At 51.7% G+C, this 21,800-nt stretch overlaps 1 protein-coding gene across 2 annotated transcripts; it reads left to right on the top strand.

Annotated features, from left to right (window-relative positions):
• Window positions 1-460: 460 nt before the first annotated feature.
• On the top strand, window positions 461-18,686 carry PELI3 (pellino E3 ubiquitin protein ligase family member 3). 2 transcript variants are annotated; one of them, XM_053279040.1, is made up of 7 exons: window positions 461-667; window positions 5,818-5,970; window positions 7,946-8,075; window positions 12,158-12,259; window positions 13,963-14,160; window positions 16,470-16,658; window positions 18,115-18,686. In XM_053279040.1, the coding sequence occupies exons 2-7, from the start codon at window positions 5,819-5,821 to the stop codon at window positions 18,679-18,681; spliced, it is 1,338 nt and encodes a 445-aa protein (XP_053135015.1). In that variant the 5' UTR covers window positions 461-667; window position 5,818; the 3' UTR covers window positions 18,682-18,686. The 2 variants fall into 2 exon arrangements, with proteins under 2 accessions (XP_053135015.1, XP_053135014.1); XM_053279039.1 differs by lacking the exon at window positions 461-667 and adding an exon at window positions 4,717-4,738.
• The last annotated feature ends 3,114 nt before the right edge of the window (window positions 18,687-21,800 follow it).

Here is a 21,800-nt window from a genome sequence, read left to right as displayed (position 1 = left end):
ATGATGAGGGGGACTGACTCAGGGGTCTTCCCAATGTATTGTCCTCATCATGTCGATGATGATGATGATGATGAAGAATAAATCAACCAGAAGGGGCCATGAACGTGGCGTGACCATCCTATCTCTGAGGATGCGATGAATGAAGGAGGAGCGCGGCTGGGGAGGCGAAGGGGCCGCTGCCCGTCTCGGGGTCCACTCTCTGTTGCACCTCCTCTTACCCCCGTCCCCCCCCCCGCCTCCCATCCAGCCCCCCTCCTCCCGCCTGCCCCGGAGAGGTTCGCGCCCCCCCCCCCGCCGCCCCGCCTCTGCTGGGTGATGATGCAGCTGGTAGAAAGCAAGCAGCGGGGCGGGGGGCGGGCGACTCCGGGGCTGCCCCCGGGGGACGGGGGAGGGCGGGGCTGCTGGGCAGGGTCTCCCTTCGCGTCCTCCTTGGATCTTGGCGGGGGGGGGGGGGCGTGTTGTGTGTGTTGCAGACTCGGGCGGTGGGGGGGGGGGGCGGCTGAGCCCGTGATCCCGCCCGGCGCCGGAGCAGCAGCGGCAGCGGCAGAGCGGAGCCGCCTCCTCCTCCCTGCTCCTTCCTTCGGCAATGCGGGGCTCTCCATTCTGCGCAGGCGGCGGCTGCTGAGCAGGGACCCGCCGCAGGGGAGCGGGGGGGACGCGCCAAGGGGTGAGCCGGACCCCAACCCGGGGGTGGGGAGGGAGGAGGGGGAGGAGGAGGAGGCGGCTGGGGGCGGGCGGAGGGTGTGCATGGGGGGAGCGAGCGCTGGGGGGGGGAGAGAGGAGGAGGGGAGGGAGGGGAGAAGCCCCCCCCCCGATCTTCCCTACACTTTATTTGCTTTCCTGTCTGGACCTTCTCCTTTTGTTTATCCCATCATTCCCGGAGCTCTCCCCCCCCCCCGCACCGCAAACCTGCCCCCCCACCGCACCCTTGGGTGTCCTTTGGTGCCCCCCTGATTCCCAAGCCACCTGCCTCCAGTCTGGAGTGGTGACCCCTAACTCATCCGCCTGAATCCTTAGGCGCCCCCCCCCTCGCCCCCGCCCGAGTTGCCTTCTGTCCTATGTATGTGTGTGTGTGTGTCATCATTATATATATATACACACACAGAGAGAGAGAGAGAGACACACAACATACACACAACACACACACACACACACACACACACTATCTATCTATCTATCTATCTATCTATCTATCTATCTATCTATCTATCTCTATGTCTATATCTATCTATATATCTATATATGTGTATATATATAAAATATGAACCATACGCATGGTTTATTATATAATACCCCCAGCCCCATCATTCATCCTTAATTCGGGTGCTCCCCCCCCCCCGAATAACCCCACTCCGTCTGCCTGAGTGCCCTGTCTTTCTTCATGCCCCCACACGCCCCCGGAGCCAACCCCACCTCCCATCTGTGGGTCTCTGAATCCCTGATGTGCCTGGGGGTGGCACGGGGGGGTCTCTTAGAGGCAGTCCAGACCGATCTGGCCTGTAGGACTCTGAATTCCCAATGTGGGGTCCAATCTCCTCTCTGGGATGTCCCCAAATTAATTACCTGGGGGGGCGCCCCCCCCAAACCCAGCAGCTCCTGCAAATGTCCGGGATCGTGTTTATCTGTTGCAAAATGTTGTATTACCGGGGGGGGGAGATATGGGGCATTTCCCCCAAATGAGTTGTTCCTGTCCCCTAAAACGCACAGATCCCACCCACTCATCCCGGCTGCCCTGCTTTCCAGGGTCTTTTCTTAATGTATATGTCGGGCACAACGCTGGCATATACAACCCCCAACAATGCAACTTCACTCGACTGTTTCTAGACTGTGGGTGATTCACAGAGCACCCAAAGGACCCTGTTAGACATTTCCCAGCAGCGTCAGCACCCAGCGCCGCCCCCCCTCCCCCCACAAAAGGCACCCTACTAGATTATCTAAATTATTTTTTATTTATTGTTAAATGTATATACTTTTCATTAAAAACAATCCCAAGGCGGAATTAGGAAGAACTGACCCTCTCCCTCAAAACCCAGGACATTTACTCCTCTTCCTCCACTCCCCAAGTTTCCTGCTTCACATTTCCCTAAACCTCTGTCACTCCCCCTTGCAAGTTCTCTCTAAACATGCCCCATACCTTAAGGCGTGAATGCCCCACCTTCATACCCCCTGCCCCACAAATGCGGCCTCTTGGACACCCCAGCGTAGCGGGATTCACCCCCTCTTTCCGCTTTGGCCTTATTCCTTCCGGCCCAGATGCCACAGAAGGAGAGCTGGCCTTGTGGTAGTAAGCATGACTTGTCCCTTTTGCTAAGCAGGGTCCACCCTGGTTTGCATTTGGATGGGAGACTAGATGTGTGAGCACTGGAAGATCTTCCCCTCAGGGGATGGAGCCGCTCTGGGAAGAGCAGAAGGTTCCAAGTTCCCTCCCTGGCAGCATCGCCAAGATAGGGCTGAGAGAGATTCCTGTCTGCAGCCTTGGAGAAGCCGCTGCCAGTCTGTGAAGACAATACTGAGCTAGATAGACCAAGGGTCTGACTCAGTATATGGCAGCTTCCTATGTTCATATGAGGAGAGCTGGAAGTCACCCCTGGAAACCCTGCCCTTTAATCCTGGGGATTTTTATTTTATTTTATTTTATTTTATTTTATTTTATTTTATTAATTGGTATACCGCTCACGACCGAAGCCTCTAGGCAGCTTACAGCACAAAACAAACCAAGAATAAAACAAAACCAAGAATTCAACAGTTAAAACCTATACAAATCAGATTCAAAAGCTCCATAAAAACACACCAACTCACTAAAAAGCTTGGCTGAAGAGATGTGAAGGTGCAGTTTGTCCTCACAACAACCCTGTGAGGTAGGTTAGGCTGAGAGAGATGTGATTGGCCCAGAGCCACTCCGTGAGTTTCATGGCTGAATGGAGATTTGAACTCGGGTCTCCCCGGTCCTCATCCAATACTCTTAACCACTGCACCACTCTGATCTCTGATGTGTCTTTCGTTGTTTCCTCAAAGCCAAACATTAGACCCAATGAAAAGGGGAAAGCACTCTGCATGTGCTCAGAGGCACTCTCTTCTTTATAATTCCACAGCCCTCCCACAGGCCCTTATGTATCCATGCTTCTTGAATCAGACACTGGGATCCTTAGATTTGGGGACATACAAATCTGCTTGCCAGCTTTCTTCCCCAACATGCCCGGTTTTTATGTTCTTATTTGCCATGCCGACATCGCTTTTAAACATGCAGAATGCTTATTGATTGTACTAAGCCCCATCCCTAAAAACGCAGCCCGCCACAACCTCCGCCTGGGAATAAATGTATATTCTCCCAATTCCAGTGGTTTATGTAGCATTCTCAGGGGTGAATGCTGTGGGTTCGAGGGGGCTTTGGCATGCAAGGCCTGATGCTGACGTATCAGAAGCCAAAATGTCAACCTTGCACACTCAAAATGTTGCCTTGGAATGTATGTTTGGAGATGTGTGAAATAAATTTCGACCCAGCTAGAACTCCAGGACTTTCTTGACCTCAACTAGATCTAATCCTTAGAGAGGAGAGCTGGTCTTGTGATAACAAGCATGACTTGTCCCCTTTGCTAAGCAGGGTCTTCCCTGGTTTGCATTTGGATGGGAGACCACCTGTGTGAGCACCGCAAGATCTTCCCCTTAGGGGATGGAGCCGCTCTGGGAAGAGCATCTAGGTCCAAGTTCTCTCCCTGGCAGCATCTCCAAGATAGGGCTGAGAGAGACTCCTGCCTGCAACCTTGGAGAAGCTGCTGCCAGTCTGTGAAGACAATCCTTAGCTTGATAGACCAATGGTCAGATTCAGTATATGGCCGCTTCCTATGTATTATTTGAGTGGTGCAGGCAGGAGCTAGATGTGGGAAGGTTTTGGGGGAGGCCTGACTCAGACCAGGGACTTCTTAACCACTTATCCAGCACTGGCATTGTGGAGGAAAAGGGGGTCTTGGGTAATATGTTACAGTGTGGTAGTTCTTAGCCTGCTGTTGACTTTGGCGTCCTGAAGTCTGTTGCTGCTAGGAACATAGGAAGCTGCTTTCGACTGAGTCAGGCTATTGGTCCATCTAGCTCAGTATTGTCCGCACAGGCTGGCAGCGGCTTCTCCAACGTTGCAGGCAGGAGTCTCTCCCAGCCCTATCTTGGAGATGCTGCCAGGGAGGGAACTTGGAACCTTCTGCTCTTCCCAGAGTGGCTCCATCCCCAAAGCGGAATCTCTCCCACTGCTCACACATGTCGTCTCCCATTCCAATGCAAACCGGGGTGTACCCTGCTTAGCAAAGGGGACAAGTCATGCTGGCGACCACCAGACCAGACTCCAAGGGTGACAGCGTTTGGGGTTCTGCGGCACCCTAACGATGTCTCGCATTTCTGGCCCGTCGATGTGCCGCGAGCCGATGATCAGTTTGTGGGGCTGACCGAGGGTTGCTCAACTGGGCCCCTCCAGCTCTCTTTGGACTACAACGCCCATAATCCCCCGCCACCGCCGTCAGGAGCCAGGGAGTCTGGGAACTGTAGGCCAGCATCTGCAGGAGGGCCGAGGTTGAGCCACCTGTCACTTCAGGTGGAGTGGGCGCCTCGCATAGCTGCCTGAACCTGGGCCTTATCCTGTTTGATCCTGGGGCATATGAAGGAATCGTTCAGCCCAGCCAAGCCTTACTTGCGCCAGTGAGCAACTGGTTCCCCACATGTCGCGAGATGGGGCAGGAGAGCTGGTAATCTGGTAATCCGACACACACGAGAGCTGGTAATCCGACACGCACGGGATGCCGTGTTGGATTACCGTGTCGGAGAGGAGAGCTGGTCTTGTGGCAGCAAGCATGACTTGTCCCCTTAGCTAAGCAGGGTCTGCCCAGGTTTGCATTTGAATGGGAGACTATGTGTGTGAGCACTGGAAGAGATTCCGCTTTAGGGGATGGAGCCGCTCTGGGAAGAGCAGAAGGTTCCCAGTTCCCTCCCTGGCAGCATCTCCAAGATCGGGCTGAGAGAGAGTCCTGCCTGCAACCTTGGAGAAGCCGCTGCCAGTCTGGGTTGACAAGACTGAGCTAGATGGACCAAGTGGTCTGACTCAGTATATGGCAGCTTCCTATGACTGAGGCATAGTTGAAGAATTTAGGTGAGCCATGGCAGCCTCCTCCAGTATGAGACACCAGGATGAAGAGGCGAGTGTTGCCATGGTAACAGGGAGGCATTAAATATCTGAAATGCTGCCGTAGTAACAAGGCCGAGGTGGTTTAGGGTTATCGCTATGGAGACTTTGGGGCTTTTAAGGGTCAGGACCATCGCCTTAGCAACCGGGAGATGCTCGAGGTGTTTGCTGTAGAGATCCTAGGAGGCAAGAGCATCACCGTGGCGACGACAGAAACCAGAGAGATCAGGGGGTGTCACCGTGACAACTGCTGGGAAGCCATCCAGCAGGCGTTGCTATGCCAATACCTGAATGGGATGCAAAACGTTTTTGTGATGCCAAGGAGCCTCTGAGCATGTGCAGAGTGCCTTTCCCTCGCCACTCTGATCTGCCACAACTGTATCGCTAGAGAGGGGTGTGTGCCTCAGGATCTGTGATCAGAAGCACCCACTGCCTGGAGCTTTTCCAGGCAGCAGGTTTTCTGCAAGGCTTTCCTGCAAGTTTGAAGTGGCCCCCCAAAAAACCCGACTCGAGAAGTGGATTTTTAAAACTCCGGATACAATTCGGGCGATGCTCTTAACACGTGACGAAAAACCCGAATCGTGTGTGAAGTGCTCCCTGATAGCTCGGGCAGGGACTTTGGGGTAAACCCTGCCGATCTGGTGTCTTTGCAGGATGGTGCTGGAAGGCAGTCCTGAAGTAGTGACCGCCCAGTCTCTAGATCTCCGGCGGGCCTGCCCCAAAGATGGCCGCATCTACCCTTCTCCGGGGGACAGTCTCCTGTTGACCAAGGAACCGGTGAAGTATGGGGAGCTGATCGTGCTCGGGTAAGTGCAATGGCTTCTCTCTGCCCACACCCGTCTGGATGCAGGGAACTTGAAGCAATGGCAAAGAAGGCAGGGAAGGGGAGACCTGAGCATGTGCAGAGTGTTTCAAGCACCAGCATGCACCTCCGAGTTGTGTGGGCTTTCGGGGCTGAACCCTGCCCCACCCAGCCCCTCTTTTTTTGAGATTCCCCAAGGTGAATCTGCACAATTGGCGATGCCTTGAGCCACACGCGGCTAACTGACTCAGTGGCCCGTCAGGGAACAGCACGCCTCCTCCTTTGCCGCCCAGCTGCTTGGGGCGAGGCAGCCACATTTTGAACAACGGGGGCGAGTGTCGCGGACCTGGCAGGCTGCCACCATTCATGGTTGGGGCGGGCTGTGTTGGCGGGGTGTCGTTCCAGACCTAAAATCCAGACATGATGTTGTGCCGAGGTCCAGATGTCTCTACACTCAGACATGTTTTTGTGCGAACGACCCTGCCTGTGTTCCTTTTACAAGCGGGATAGGAAGAGATAGGTTTGCTGCTGTACCTGCAGTCCACAGCACACTTGAATAACTGTACCTGCATACAGATTGTATGTTGAACATAAGGAGGTCATTAACACAGTCATGTAGGAGGGAAACCTGGGTAGCTTTTTCTCCCACCTTGCTTCCACACAGCCACTTCTACCCTAGTTTCCCTCCTACCTCGCTTCCACACAAACACTTCTACCCAGGTTTCCCTCCTACCTCGCTTCCACACAAACACTTCTACCCAGGTTTCCCTCCTACCTCGCTTCCACACAATCACTTCTACCCAGGTTTCCCTCCTACCTTGCTTCTGCACAATCACTTCTACCCAGGTTTCCCTCCTACCTTGCTTCCGCACAATCACTTCTACCCAGGTTTCCCTCCTACCCCGCTTCCACACAATCACTTCTACCCAGGTTTCCCTCCTACCTTGCTCCCACCCATTCACTTCTACCCAGGTTTCCCTCCTACCTTGCTTCTGCACAATCACTTCTACCCAGGTTTCCCTCCTACCTTGCTTCTGCACAATCACTTCTACCCAGGTTTCCCTCCTACCCCGCTTCCACACAATCACTTCTACCCAGGTTTCCCTCCTACCTTGCTCCCACCCAATCACTTCTACCCAGGTTTCCCTCCTACCTTGCTTCTGCACAATCACTTCTACCCAGGTTTCCCTCCTACCTTGCTTCTGCACAATCACTTCTACCCAGGTTTCCCTCCTACCCCGCTTCCACACAATCACTTCTACCCGAGTTTCCCTCCTACCTTGCTCCCACCCAATCACTTCTATCAAGGTTTCCCTCCTACCTTGCTTCTGCACAATCACTTCTACCCGAGTTTCCCTCCTACCTTGCTCCCACCCAATCACTTCTATCAAGGTTTCCCTCCTACCTTGCTTCTGCACAATCACTTCTACCCAGGTTTCCCTCCTACCTTGCTTCTGCACAATCACTTCTACCCAGGTTTCCCTCCTACCTTGCTTCTGCACAATCACTTCTACCCAGGTTTCCCTCCTACCCCGCTTCCACACAATCACTTCTACCCAAGTTTCCCTCCTACCTTGCTCCCACCCAATCACTTCTATCAAGGTTTCCCTCCTACCTTGCTTCTGCACAATCACTTCTACCCAGGTTTCCCTCCTACCTTGCTTCTGCACAATCACTTCTACCCAGGTTTCCCTCCTACCTTGCTTCTGCACAATCACTTCTACCCAGCTTTCCCGCCTACCCTGCTTCCACACAATCACTTCTACCCTGGTTCCCCTCCTACCTCGCTTCCTCACAACCGAAAATTGAGGCCACCCACTGCTCCCAAACTCGGGTAGTGTTCTGATTGTGTGAACAACCTCTTTTATGTTCAACACTCAAACGTCGCCCTTGCCGTCTTGACCATTTGCTAAGTTCTGAATGGCGCTGTGTTATGCCGATCCAATACCAACATGCCATCTCGGTCTCTCCCGACACAGGTACAATGGCTCCTTGCCCAACGGCGACAAAGGGCGACGCCGTAGCCGCCTGGCCCTGTTCAAGAGGCCCAAAGCCAACGGGGTCAAGCCAGATGTCATCCACCATATCTCGACACCTCTGGTCTCCAAGGTGAGCAGCTCCCAGGCGGAAACGGCTCTTCTTGGCCGACCAGGATGGCCCCTGTGTCCATCACACCAGGCTGGGATCTGCTGGATTCAGATAGGGAACCGCTTTTTATTGTCACAGTGGAGCTAGTGATGGCCACGGAATAGGCCGCTTTGGCATCTCTCTTTCTCCCTTCCGGCCCCAGCCTGCCCACTTCTCTCTTCTCACTCCTGCCATGGCTTTAACGGAGAGCCTTTGTTTAATCTGAGTCGCACGTGCTGGTCGTAAGTCTGGTTTTGCTGAGCAGGCGGGTCACTCACCCGGCTGGGGTCCCTGGCGAATGACCAGGCTGTGTGGTTCCACCTGGACGTTTTTCACACCTGCTTTTCATTCGCATCTCCTCTGGAATGGAGGTGTGCGTTCACGTATCGGCCAAATGGACCCCGAAGTCCCTGCAAGCTATCAGGAACATCGGAAGCTGCCATATACTGAGTCAGACCCTTGGTCTATCTAGCTCAGGATTGTCTTCACAGACTGGTAGTGGCTTCTCCAAGGTTGCAGGCAGGAATCTCTCTCAGCTCGATCTTGGAGATGCTGCCAGGGAGGGAACTGGGAACCTTCTGCTCTTCCCAGAGTGGCTCCATCCCCTAAGGGGAATATCTTACAGTGCTCACACATCAAGTCTCCCATTCATATGCACCCAGGGCAGACCCTGCTTAGCTAAGGGGACAAGTCATGCTTGCTACCACAAGACCAGCTCTCCTCAGGTAGGGATGTGTGAGCCAGCTCAACCTCGAACCGGCTCGGTTCGAGGACTCCACCTCGAACCGAACTGGGCCCGGCTTGAGGTCAAGCCGAAACCTGCCCCAGGCCGGCTTGGGCCCTGTTCAGAGATGCCAGACATGTTAGAATTTGGTTAAAAAAAAAAAAAAAAAAGTCTTGAACCGAACTGGGCAAACCTGTTTTGTGCACATCCCTACTATCAGGGAGCATTTCACACACAATTTGGGTTTTTCATTGCACATTAGAGTGTAGCCCGATTTGTATCCATTTTTAAAAATCCACTTTTTGCGCCGGGTTTTTGGGGGCAACCTTGAACTCGCATTTAAGCCTCCCAGAAAATCCACGGTAAAGCCTGCTGTCTGGGAAAGCTCTTGGCAAATGACCAGCCTGTCTGGCTTCAGTCAAAGCAAGGGCGAGGGGAGGAGAGAGTGAAAGAGAGATGCCTGCCCCCACCACCTCCCCTACGAGTCCCAGCAGCACGGGTTCAGCCCAGGAAAATAGGAAGTAATCATAAAGAAGCATTCCTGAGTATATGCAAAGTGCCTTTCCCTTTTGAGGAAGGCTCCCTCGGCAATCTGTGCTAACGTGCTGTTTTGGGAGCAGCCTTTCGAGGCCAGAGGGTGTCCTTTCCCAGGCAGATTCAAACTCCAGTGCTTTTTTTCAAGAGAGAGCAATGACTGATCTGAGAGATGGTAGTTACTTTGGGCTCCTTAATAGCCCAATTGACTGCTCTGATGGTGGTTAGTGTCTCCGGGAAGTTTTTACACCTGGCTTTTAGCTCGCCTCGCCTCCGGAATGGAGGAGATATCGGCCAGATTTATTTTTTACATATCGGCCAGATTGACCCTGAAGTCCCTGCAAGCTATCGGATAATTCACACAGGATTCGGGTTTTTCATTGTGTATTAGAGCATAGGCCGGTTTATATCGAGGGTAAAAAAAAAATCCATTTTTTTGCATCTTTTTTGGGAGGGCAACTTCAGCCTCGCAGAAAACCCATGGTAAAACCTGCTGTCTGTGAAAGCTCCTGGCGGGGTGGTTTCAGGATGAGAAGAAATCCGGAAGAATCTGGCCCTTCTCCTCTCCCATCAGGCCTTGCTCTGATGTGTACCAGAGCAGGGGGATATAGATCTGCAGCAGAATTGGGCCTTTCCAAGACAGCAGGCTTTACTATGGGATTAGGGGAGGGGTGTGTGAAATACTGCAAGTTATGGGGCATGGCGGAGATTTCAAATTTGCCCCCAAACCCGACACAAAAAGTGGATTTTTTTGCACCCTAGACACAAATTGGGCTGAGCTCCGATGAGCAATGAAAAACCCGAATCGTGTATAGGGTGATGCCCGATAGCTCGGACTTCAACGTAAATCGGGACTATGTGTGAAAGCACAGCTGCCCTTCCAAAGCAACATTGCAGGTGGCAGGGCTTGTGTTACACTAGGGTTGCCATGTCCCCCAGAATTTAGGGTCGCTCCTGGATTTTGGTTGCTAAATTCCACCTGGCTGCTAAATGCCACCCGGATTGACACGGATTTCAAATGCGCCACTTGGATTTCCTGGATTTTACTCTGGATCCGATCACATGGGAGGGCAGAGAAGGCAGGGAAAGTAAACAAATCTGTCAGATAAAGAAAGAAAACCACGGGGCTCTGTGGTCACCAGGAGCTGACACTGACTCGAGGGCACAATCTTTCCTTTCTTTCCAACAACAGCTGAAGAGCTGAAGTTGTTCAGTCTTGGTATATACAAACAAGACAAAATGTTGCATCCGCCACAACGCTGATCCCCTTTCAGGATGCTAAAAGCTCTTCGGGGGACTGGCAGGCCAATTCTCTTTCGACAGTGCTGTGTTCCTTTTTCTATCTATCTATCTATCTATCTATCTATCTATCTATCTATCTATCTATCTATCTATCTTACAACTACAACTACAAATATTTATATACCACTTTTCAACCAAAGTTTCCAAAGCGGTTTACATAGAGAAATAAATAAAATAAAATGGTTCCCCTGTCCCCAAAGGGCTTGCAATCTAAAAAGAAGCATACGATAGTCACCAGCAACAGCCACTGGAGGGATGCTGTGCTGGGGACGGATAGGGCCAGTTGCTCTCCCCCTGATAAAAGGTGCCTCTTTGCCCATATATCTTGTCTGAGCTTAGTTTCGCTTAGCTTCTTTCTATACCCCCTGATATAGACATCTCTAGGCAGTGTACAACGTTAAACCAGAACAAATGTAAAACCAACATAAAACAGCTAAAATTCATAAAGCAGATAAGAACAACCTCAGTAAATAAAAACAATGCAATTTAAATTTCAGTTAAAAGCCTGGGGAAACAGGAACGTCTTGAGGGTCATGCTAAAAGCAAGCGGAGAAAGAGATGCTCTTATTTCAACAGGGAGCGCGTTCCAAAGGCCTTGAGCAGCCACAACAACAAATATTTATATACCGCTCTTCAACCAAAGTTTCCAAAGCAACTTACGTAGAGAAATAACAAAGAGAGAAATAACAAACAAATAAGATGGATCCTTGTCCCCGAAGGGCTCACAGTCTGAAAAAAGAAACTGTAAGATAGACACCAGCATCAGGCACTGGAGGTCCTGTGCTGGGGGTGGAAAGGGCCAGTTACTCTCCCCCTGCAAAATAAAGAGCATCACCATGTTACAAAGGTGCCTCTTTGCCCAATTAGCAGGGCCAAGAGAAGGCCCGGCCCTGTGTTGCCACCAAATGAGCCAGTGTGGCAACTGTAACCGGACCTCTCCAGATGATCTTAATAGGCGACAGGGTTCATGACGGAGAAGGCGCTCTTTTAAGTGATTGATTGATTGATTAAATGCCCTCAAGTCAGTATTTAATACTGACTCTTAGTGACCACATAGATAGATTCTCTGCAGGATGATCGGTCTTCCAGTTGGCCTTGAAGGTCTCTCAGTGGTGCATTCATGGCTGTCGTCATCGAGTCCATCCACCTGGCTGCTGGTGGTCCTCTTCTTCTCTTTCCTTCCACTTTCCCCAGCATGATGGACTTCTCAGGGGAGCTGGGTCTTCGCATCATGTGTCCCAAGTAGGATAGTTTGAGCCTGGACATTTGGGCCTCGAGTGGAAATTCTGGATGGATTTGTTCGATGATCCATTGGTTTGCTTGCTGTCCATGGTCTCCTCAAAAGTCTTCTCCAGCACCCAAGTTCAAAAGCGTCAATGCTTTTTCTGTCTGGCTTCCTCCAAGTCCAGCTCTCTTAAGTAACTTGGGCTTTATAGGCAATAGCCAGCGCTTTATATTCCGTTCGCTCGTTCACTCTGTTGGCTCTTTTCCTCTCCCCCAACAGGCGCTGAGTAACAGGGGCCAGCACAGCATCTCCTACACACTTTCCCGAAGCCACTCGGTGATCGTGGAGTACACGCACGACAGCGAAACCGACATGTTCCAGGTACCCACCAAACCTGCAGCCAGGACTGTGGTTGCCATATTTTTTTCCTGGCAGGGCTCCTTGGCCTTGAACTGAAATTCAGCAGTTGAAGGGTGTGACGAAACAGTTGTTACTCTGTGCTTTTACCCTCAGTAGAGAGATTGCGCTGATCCCAATCTAGGAGCACGCCGCTCCTGCGAGGTAGGCTGCCACCAGTTGAAGACGGATCTAAAGCCCACTGACCAGGCTTAGACTCAGCTTCAAGAAGGAGAGCTGGTCTTGTGGTAGCAAGCATGACTTGTCCCCTTTGCTAAGCAGGGTTTGCCCTGGTTGCATTTGAATGGGAGACTTGATGTGTGAGCACTGTAAGGTATTCCTCTTAGGGGATGGGGCCACTCTGGGAAGAGCATCTAGGTTCCCAGTTCCCTCCCTGGCAGCATCTCCAAGATAGGCCTGAGAGAGACTCCTGCCTGCAACCTTGGAGAAGCTGCTGCCAGTCTGGGAAGACAATACTGAGCTAGATAGACCAATGGTCTGACTCAGTATATGGCAGCTTCCTCTGTCCTTCACGGACCAGTACCCAACACCTTGTGGACCGACACCGGCCTGCGGACCAGCGGTTGAGAAACCCTCCTTTGGAGGAAGCCGTGACACACTGGTCAAACCGGTTTCAAACGGGCTTCAGTGTAGAGTGCAGTTGTCCCTGCATAGATTCCATCTAGATGAAATCGGGGCAAATCTGGGGTGGGGAGCGAAGTAATCTGGGTGAGATGCTTAAAATCCCCCGGAATTCCAGGGGGATGGCCACTCTACTTGCCTTTGAGATCAGGGCTTAGGGCGCGCATACGCGTGAAAGATGGGTGCGGATGCGCGCGAAGGACTTTGTCCCCCGGCCCCCACCAAGGTCCCTTCATCTGTGGGTGGCTTCACATGTAACATGGCAAATTCAGAGTCAGTCCTAGGTGATGGTTGACCTGAGCGTCTGCCCTCCAGCCCTGGCCAAGTAGTGTTGAGGCCTGGCTTTCACTCGAGCCGCACAGCCTGCTCATGCCCGAGGTCTAAGGACCATCCCCCACGCATAACCAGCGAATTATTATTATTATTATTATTATTATTATTATTATTAATTACATTTATATCCCGCTCTTCCTCCAAGGAGCTCAAAGCGGTGTACTACATACTTAAGTTTCTCCTCACAACAACCCTGTGAGGTAGGTTAGGCTGAGAGAGAAGTGAGTGGCCCAGAGACACCCAGCAAGTCTCATGGCTGGATGGGGATTGGAACCCGGGTCTCCCCGGTCCTAGTCCAGCACTCTAACCACTACACCACGCTGGCCCACCACCACCACTGGCCCACCACTGGCCCACACTGGTTTGGTGGGTCCAGTGGCAGAGAGTTCCCAGCCTGCTATGGGGGCAAAAAAGCTCTCAACACTTTAGAGGTGGAAAGAGGCTGCCATTAATTTGGAAATTCAGTCTGAATTTTGGGGAGGGACTACAATGTTGTCTCCACATTGTCCCAATGTTGTTCCCAGCCACCATATTATCGACGACATTTGGGGTCCCAGGTTTGACAAGCCCTGCATTCAGGGTTCTCTTTTGACAAAAGAAAACGGGATTTCCCGGAGAGTGAGAGATGAATGGAAAAGAACGGACGGATTCCGGAATCGGAGAAACGCCAGCCCGCCTCTGACGGTTTCCTGCCCCATCTCCTCTCTTCCCAGATCGGCCGCTCCACCGAGAGTATGATTGACTTTGTGGTGACGGACACGGCTCCCGGAGCGAACCCAGGCATCGACGGCCAGTCCGCCCAGAGCACCATCTCCCGCTTTGCCTGCCGCGTCATCTGTGAGCGCAACCCCCCGTACACGGCGCGGATTTACGCCGCCGGCTTTGACGCCTCTCGCAACATTTTCCTTGGAGTGAGTGAGTCACCAGAGCGACCGTGTGTGTGTGTGTCTTGGGACGAGTCAGCGCGTGTGTGACCGGCTGGCGGGGACGGGACCGCCGCTTCCAAGCAGCTGCGGGACCAGCGGAAAGTGGGAGGAGAGTCGGTCCGGTGGTAGCCAGCAGGACTTGTCCCCTTAGCTAAGCAGGGTCTGACCTGGTTTGCATTTGGATGGAAGACTCCATGTATGAGCACTGTAAGATATAAGATGGAGCCGCTCTGGGAAGAGCAGAAGGTCCCAAGTTCCCTCCCTGACAGCATCTCCAAGATCGGGCTGAGAGAGATTCCTGCCTGCAACCTTGGAGAAGCTGCTGCCAGTCTCTGCAGACAATATTGAGCTAGAGAGACCAAGGGTCTGACTCAGTATATGGCAGCTTCCTATGTTCCTATGTAAGTGTCTAGGTCCATTTTCTCCAGTATGGAGATGAGGTAGTGCAGAATGGTCCCTTTCTGTTTGGTCCACTGCCTTGAGTTGCCATGAGGCAACACCGACTCGACAGCACACTTGACCTTGACCTCTGGACAGGAAGTCGAAGCGACTGTCGAGTCAGTGTTGACTCGTGGCAACCACAGAGCCCTGTGGTTGCCTTTGGTAGAATACAGGAGGGGTTGACCATTGCCTCCTCCCGCGCAGTATGAGATCATGCCTTTCAGCATCTTCCTGTATCGCTGCTGCCCGATAGAGGTGTTTCCATACCAGCAGGGATTCGAACCGGCAGTCTCTGGCTTGCTAGTCAAGTCATTTCCCCGCAGCGCCATTAAGTCCAGAGCAGTGTTCCCTCTAAGGTGTGTGCATGTGTGTCCCCTCACAGATATATTTTTTTTAGTCCGCTCAGTTAGTTTTAGCTCAGGTTGAATCAGGAAGGCCCCACTCTGAATGCCAGTGTTCACACACTGCCTTGATACTGCTGCCCAGAACAAAACTCATTCTGCACACAGATGAAAAAAATTAGAAAGTACACTGGTCCAGAGGTACACCTAGGTAATTTTGGAGCCCGTGTGGGCAGGCAGAGGAAGCCCGGTCGCACCTGGCCCAGCCACACCTGGCCCTCGGCACCCCCTGCCACAGGAGATCGGGCAGGTGGAGCAGGCCCAGCCGGCAGGAGCAGGGAACATTGAAAATATACAGTCCCTTGCGCATGGTCTGAAGTTGTCCAGTGCAGGAAGGATTGTACTACGTGCTTTTCTGCACATTTGGAATTGCACATCTTTACCACCACCGCAGTACACCCACCCACAGCTGTTTCTATTTTCTCTCTCTCTTTGCATGTGGAATTCTCTGCCACAAGATGTGGCGACAGCCAACACCCTGGTTGGCTTTAAGAGGGGTTTGGAGAACTTCATGGAGGGAGAGGTCTATCAATGGCTACTAGTCGGAGGGCTTTAGGCTACCTCCAGTCTCAAAGGCAGGAGGCTTCTGAATACCACTTGCTGGGGAGTAACAGCAGGAGAGAGGGCATGCTTTCAACTCCTGCCTGTGGCTTCCAGCGGCATCTGGTGGGCCACTGTGGGAAACAGGATGCTGGACTAGATGGGCATTCTTGGGCCTGATCCAGCAGGGCTCTTCTCACATTCTTATGACTAGAAGTACGTGTAGGGTAGTTTCATAATATTTTAACATTGAAATATTGTTTAAAATTTTTTAAATTGTTGTAATGTTTTAAACTTTTTGTTTTTCTTTTAACGAATGTTTTACTATCTGTTTTTATTTTGTTATAAACCGCCCAGAGACGTACGTTTTGGGCTGTATAAAAATATGTTACATACATACATACATACATACATACATACATACATACATACATAATAAATACTCTCAGGAAACTGAGGGCCAAGAAACTTAGGACCGACAAAAGGAAGTAATTTTCCATTCACTGCAGAATCAACCTCTGGAATTCTCTGCCACAAGACGTGGAGACAGCCGACAGCCTGGATGGCTTGAAGAGGGGTTTCAATCAATTCATGGAGGGTGGGTCTATCGGTGGCTACTAGTCAAGTGGCTATGGGCCACCTCCAGCCTCAGAGGCACGATGCCTCTCAATACCAGCTGCAAGGGAGCAACAGCAGGAGAGAGGGCATGCCTTCATCTCTTGCCGATGGGCTTCCCAGAGGCATCTGGTGGGCCACTGTGTGGAACCGGATGCTGGACTCGATAGATGGATCTTGGGCTGTTCTGATGTTCTTATGGAGGCAGCTGTCCTCGAAGGGCAGAGGGCAACCCTTGCCCGCCGATGCCCCCTGCCCAAGCCGTGCTGTGATGCCCGTTTCTCATTTCATTGGCAGGAGAGGGCGGCCAAGTGGCGCACTCCGGACGGCCTGATGGACGGGCTGACGACCAACGGGGTGCTGGTGATGCACCCCAACGGCGGCTTCAGTGAGGACTCCACCCCGGGGGTGTGGCGGGAGATCTCCGTCTGCGGGAACGTCTATGCCCTACGTAACAGTCGCTCCGCACAGCAGCGAGGAAAGCTGGTAAGGGGGCAGAGGGCAGCCAGGGAGGGCCCCCGTGTGGGTCAAAGGGAGTTTGCCCCCCCCAGTTCCTTCCGCTGCAGAAATCTGCATTGCATTCCAGAATACAAAATCCATCTTTGGACTCTGGATTATTTGGGGGCCCAGCTGAAATCCTTGGCCAACTTCAACAGATCTGCCTACCTTTGCCCCCCTCAGAACCGAGCTTTTCAAAGATGTTTCTCTCCTGCGGTGCTCATGACCAAATAACTTTATTTTTATTATTATTATTATTATTTATTTTTACATTTCTGTACTGCCTTTCGTTAAAAGAAAACCCCAAGGTGGTTTACAAAAATTAAAACATACAATCATAAAAACATAGTTGGGGAGAAATGCGTCTTTTTAAATGAATCGTAAATCATTTAATAATGTCTGCCCCTGCTAACTGGGCAAAGAGGCACCTTTTTAACGTGGTGATTCTCTTTATGGAGCAGGGGGAGAGCAACTGGCCCTATCCGTCCCCAGAATAGGATCTCTCCAGTGACTGTTGCTGGTGTCTGTCTTATGTTTCTTTTTAGATTGCGAGCCCTTTGGGGACAGGGACCCATTTTGTTTATCTTATTTATTTGTTATTTCTCTGTGTAATACCGCCCTGAGCCATTTTTGGAAGGGCGGTATAGAAATTGAATTATTTTTTATTATTATTATTATTATTATTATTATTATTATTATTATTATTATTAACTAAAATAATCTGCAAGGGAGGCATGGCCCAGTGGCTGAAAGGTCATGTCATCTTTGGGGTGTGCGTTTATTATTTCTCTGTGTCGATGGCCCCGAGCCATTTTTGGGAGGGCGGTATAGAAATTGAATGAATGAATGAATATTAATTTGTTTATTTATTTATTTAACATTTCTGTGCCGCTCATCCCCCAGAGTGGTGTACATGATTCTGTTTCTCCTCGCCACAGCCCTGTGAGGTAGGTCAGGCTGAGGAGAGACGTGACAGTCCCAGAGTCACCCAGTCCGTTTCACGGCCGAATGGGGATTTGGTCTCCCCGGCCCTCGTCCAACGCTCCAACCACTACACCCCACTGCCTCGGAAGAAGTGGTTCAGTTGGGAGAAATGGAGCGAAGCTTTCGGCCGCCCGCCCCTGCACGTCCCAGGTTGGGCGTGCCGCTGCCTGGCCCAGCTCTGCCCTAAGCGAGCCGAGCAGCCATAAAGAGCCCAAGCTGGGATGCTGCTAGCCAGCCCTCCGCACGGTTTATGTCGGCAATATGGCCGCGGAGTAGGTTCGGCCTCTTCTTCTGACCGACCCCAGGGCCGGTGCCCGACTATTTTGTGCCCTCGGCGGACACATTGACACTCTACACTCAGCGCCCCTCTGAGGTCGGCGCCCTAGGCAGCTGCCTCCTTGGCCTAATGGTACCACCGGCCCCGACTGACCCCCCCCCCGTCCTTCCCGCCCCCCTACAGGTGGAGTCGGAGTCCAACGTGCTCCAGGACGGCTCCCTGATCGACCTGTGCGGCGCCACCCTGCTCTGGCGGACTTCGGAGGGCCTCCTGCGCACCCCGACCCTGCAGCAGCTGGAGACCCTCCGCCAGGAGATCAACGCCGCCCGGCCGCAGTGCCCGGTGGGCTTCAGCACGCTGGCCTTCCCCAGCCTGGTGCCGCGGGGCGTGGTGGAGAAGAAGCAGCCCTGGGTCTACGTCAACTGCGGCCACGTCCACGGCTTCCACAACTGGGGCTTCCGCAAGGAGAAGGGGGGCCTGGAGCGGGAGTGCCCCATGTGCCGGCGCTCGGGGCCCTACGTGCCCCTCTGGCTGGGCTGCGAGGCGGGCCTCTACCTAGATGCCGGGCGCCCCACCCACGCCTTCTGCCCCTGCGGCCACGTCTGCTCTGCCAAGACTGTGCAGTACTGGGCCCAGATCCCTCTGCCCCACGGCACCCACGCCTTCCACGCGGCCTGCCCCTTCTGCGGCACCTGGCTGACCGGCCAGCAGGGGTTTGTCCGTCTCATCTTCCAGGGGCCTCTCGACTGAGCTGGGGCGGGGTGGGCGGGTGGAGGCCGGGGCGGGGCGGGGCAGGAGATGAACAATAAACCGCAACATCGGAGAACAGTTTCGCCCGTCGGAGGGCTGTGTCTGTGTGTGTGTGTTTGTGTGTCCGTGCGCGTGCGCCGAGATAGACCGAAAACGTCCTTGGCTGTGACCGGCGGGGGGAACCCTCCTCTTTGGGGTGTTGTGGATGCTGTAATACGACAACATCTGGGGCTTTTTAGTTTGGAAAAGAGGCAACGACGGGCCGGGCTGGTGCCAGACTATTTTGTGTGCCCTAGGCTAAGTACTTGCACACCCCCCCCCCAAATTTCAACTTCATTTTTCAGAAACAGATGTTCTGTAGACAAAAAATGAAAAGCACCAAACTTGAAAGGGCTACGTTTATTTTAAATTGCAAGAATAGGTCATACATCCATTTTTTATTATCTTTCTCAGATCCAAAAGAAAATATTTTGGCACACAACTCGTTTTGATTGATTTGATACACTCTGTGCCCCTAAACATAGGAAACTGCCATATACTGAGTCAGACCATTGGTCTGTCTAGCTCAGTATTGTCTTCACAGACTGGCAGCGGCTTCTCCAAGGTTGCAGGCAGGAGTCTCTCTCCGCCCTGTCTTGGAGATGCTGCCAGGGAGGGAACTGGGAACCTAGATGCTCTTCCCAGAGTGGCCCCATCCCCTAAGGGGAATATCTTCCAGTGCTTACACATCAAGTCTCCCATTCAAATGCAAACCAGGGTGGACCCTGCTTAGCTAAGGGGACAAGTCATACTGGCTACCACAAGACTAACTCTCACGGTGGCTCGTGATAACGGAAAGGTGCGTGTTTTCATGTCACCACCACCGACATTTTCTCCAAATGTTGGAACTGAACATAATTTGGTGGTGTCATAGCAATTCTGTTGCATGCAGACAGTGCCAGATTGTAACCCATGTTCCCTGTAATGGAGATTCCCAGATGCTGTTGACTACAACTCCCATCATCCCCTGCTGCAATGGAGTTTGCCTGGGGTTAATGGGAGCTGGACGAATACATGAATTTTATTTATTTACTTATTTATTCATTTATTTATTTGACATATTTTTATACCGCCCAAAACTTACGTCTCCGGGCGGTTTACCAAGATTAAAAAGTGAAACAATTTAAAAAAAAACACCAGAAAATTTAAAAGCAAGAAATTTAAAAACACAGTTTAAAATCTTAAAACAATATTCTAAAAATGTCACTAAAACAATCAAAACAAGATCAGTTAAAAGTTAAAAGCTAAATATTTATATACCGCTTTTCAACAAAAAGGTTCCCAAAGCAGTTTACATGGATATCCATCCATAAATAGGGAAAATGGCTCCCTGCCCCCAAAGGGCTCACAATCTAAAAAAGAAACATAAGACCAATTCCAGCAAGAGCCACTGGAAGGATGCTGTGTTGCTGGGGACGGAGAGGGCCAATTGCTCAATAAAGAGAATCACCACTTTTTAAAGGTGCCTCTTTGCTCCGTCAGCACGGGACAAGAACACTCAACATCTGGGAATCCCTGTTAGAGCGAACTCTGATCCTGAGCTATGTTTAGGGTGCCCCCTCAGCTGGTACTGGGCACCATTGGGGCTTACTGGGCTTGACTGCTGGCCTACATAGGATCCCGTATCCAAAGAGGGTCACCATTTTATTTTGCTCCTTCTGGGCCTTCGTATTCAGCAGGTGCAACTTTCTCGCCATGAAAATGGAATCACTTCCATGGGCCGGGCTGCTGGGCAACACGTTGTTCTAGTAAGAATGAATCGGTCTACTCATTCGGTCCGAATCGGTCTACTCATTCGGTCCGAATCGGTCTACTTATTCGGTCCGAATCGGCTCGGCGGTTCACGAGTGAGGCCACTTTCACCTCAAAGGTCTATGCATCCGCCATCTTGCATTGGGCAGATGATGTCACCACAAGCTATGTGTTGGAGGTGTCCCTATGTATCCCTACGGGTGTACCAAATTTGGTCTGAATGCACCACAAATGTTCAGGTGTCTGCCATCTTGCATCAGGGTGGGTGACATCCCTACAAACTATGCCCTTGAGCTGTCCCTAGGTGACTCTACAGCTGTAGCAAATTTGGTTCGAATCGGTCAGGCGGTCCACAAGTTAGCCCGCATTGCTGCCTCAAACATTGATGCATCCGCCATCTTGAATCGAAGTGGATGACATCATCACAAACCACGCCATTGAGGTGTCCCGACCGCCGTAGCAAATTTGGTTCAAATTGGTCCAGGCATTGTAAAATCGATAGCGTGGGACGGATACACGGACGGACACACACACAGAATGCCCGGTGATCTAAGCTTACTGGGAAGTAGGCTAAAAAAAGTGATAAAACTCTACACTTCTGGTTCTCCTTTAGCTGGTGGCCCTGTAGGAAAAGGTAACTTGGGCATGGAAGACCAGCAGAAATTCCAAGAGAGTGGAGTCCTCCGTTGCTGTTCTAATCAATTTGTTTACAAGCACATTGGGGCACAGGAGCAAGCACACAGGTCGGTGAGGTTATCCAGTCCTATGCCAGCCACCTTTTTGGAACAAACCACTACTTTCAGTCCTCACGCTATCCATTTTACCAGCCCAAACAAGCTCGATTCAGACATGATGCTGTATACATGTACAGATGTCCGTACACTGGTGCGTTTGTGTGAACAACTGTAACGGGTGTTCATTTTAAAAATGAACCTGGATCCAGGCCCTTGGTACAGATAGGAAATGCACTTCTGGACCCGTGTTCAACATAACATGTGAATGACTGCACCTGCATACATGATACACTCAATGTATGAGTGTTGAACATAATGTGTGAATGGGTCAGTCGTTTGAGCCACCCTGCTTTGCAGGTTTGGGGAGCAGCCAATATTCATTTATTTATACATTTTTATACAGGAGACCTGGTCTTGTGGTCACAAGCACGACTTGTCCCCTTTGCTAAGCAGGGTCCACCCTGGTTTGCATATGAATGGGAGACGACATGTGTGAGCCTGTGAGATATTCCCCACAGCTGCAAAGGCTTTTGCTTGGGGGATTCTGGGAGTTGTAGTCAACCACATCTGGGGATCAGCGGGGACACTGATCAG

The sequence above is a fragment of the Hemicordylus capensis genome, chromosome 14 (genome assembly GCF_027244095.1).
Source record: "Hemicordylus capensis ecotype Gifberg chromosome 14, rHemCap1.1.pri, whole genome shotgun sequence".
Taxonomy (NCBI): Eukaryota; Metazoa; Chordata; class Lepidosauria; order Squamata; family Cordylidae; genus Hemicordylus; species Hemicordylus capensis.
The sequence above is the reverse complement of the archived record's forward strand: the minus strand, read 5'-3'. Positions and strand labels throughout refer to the sequence as shown.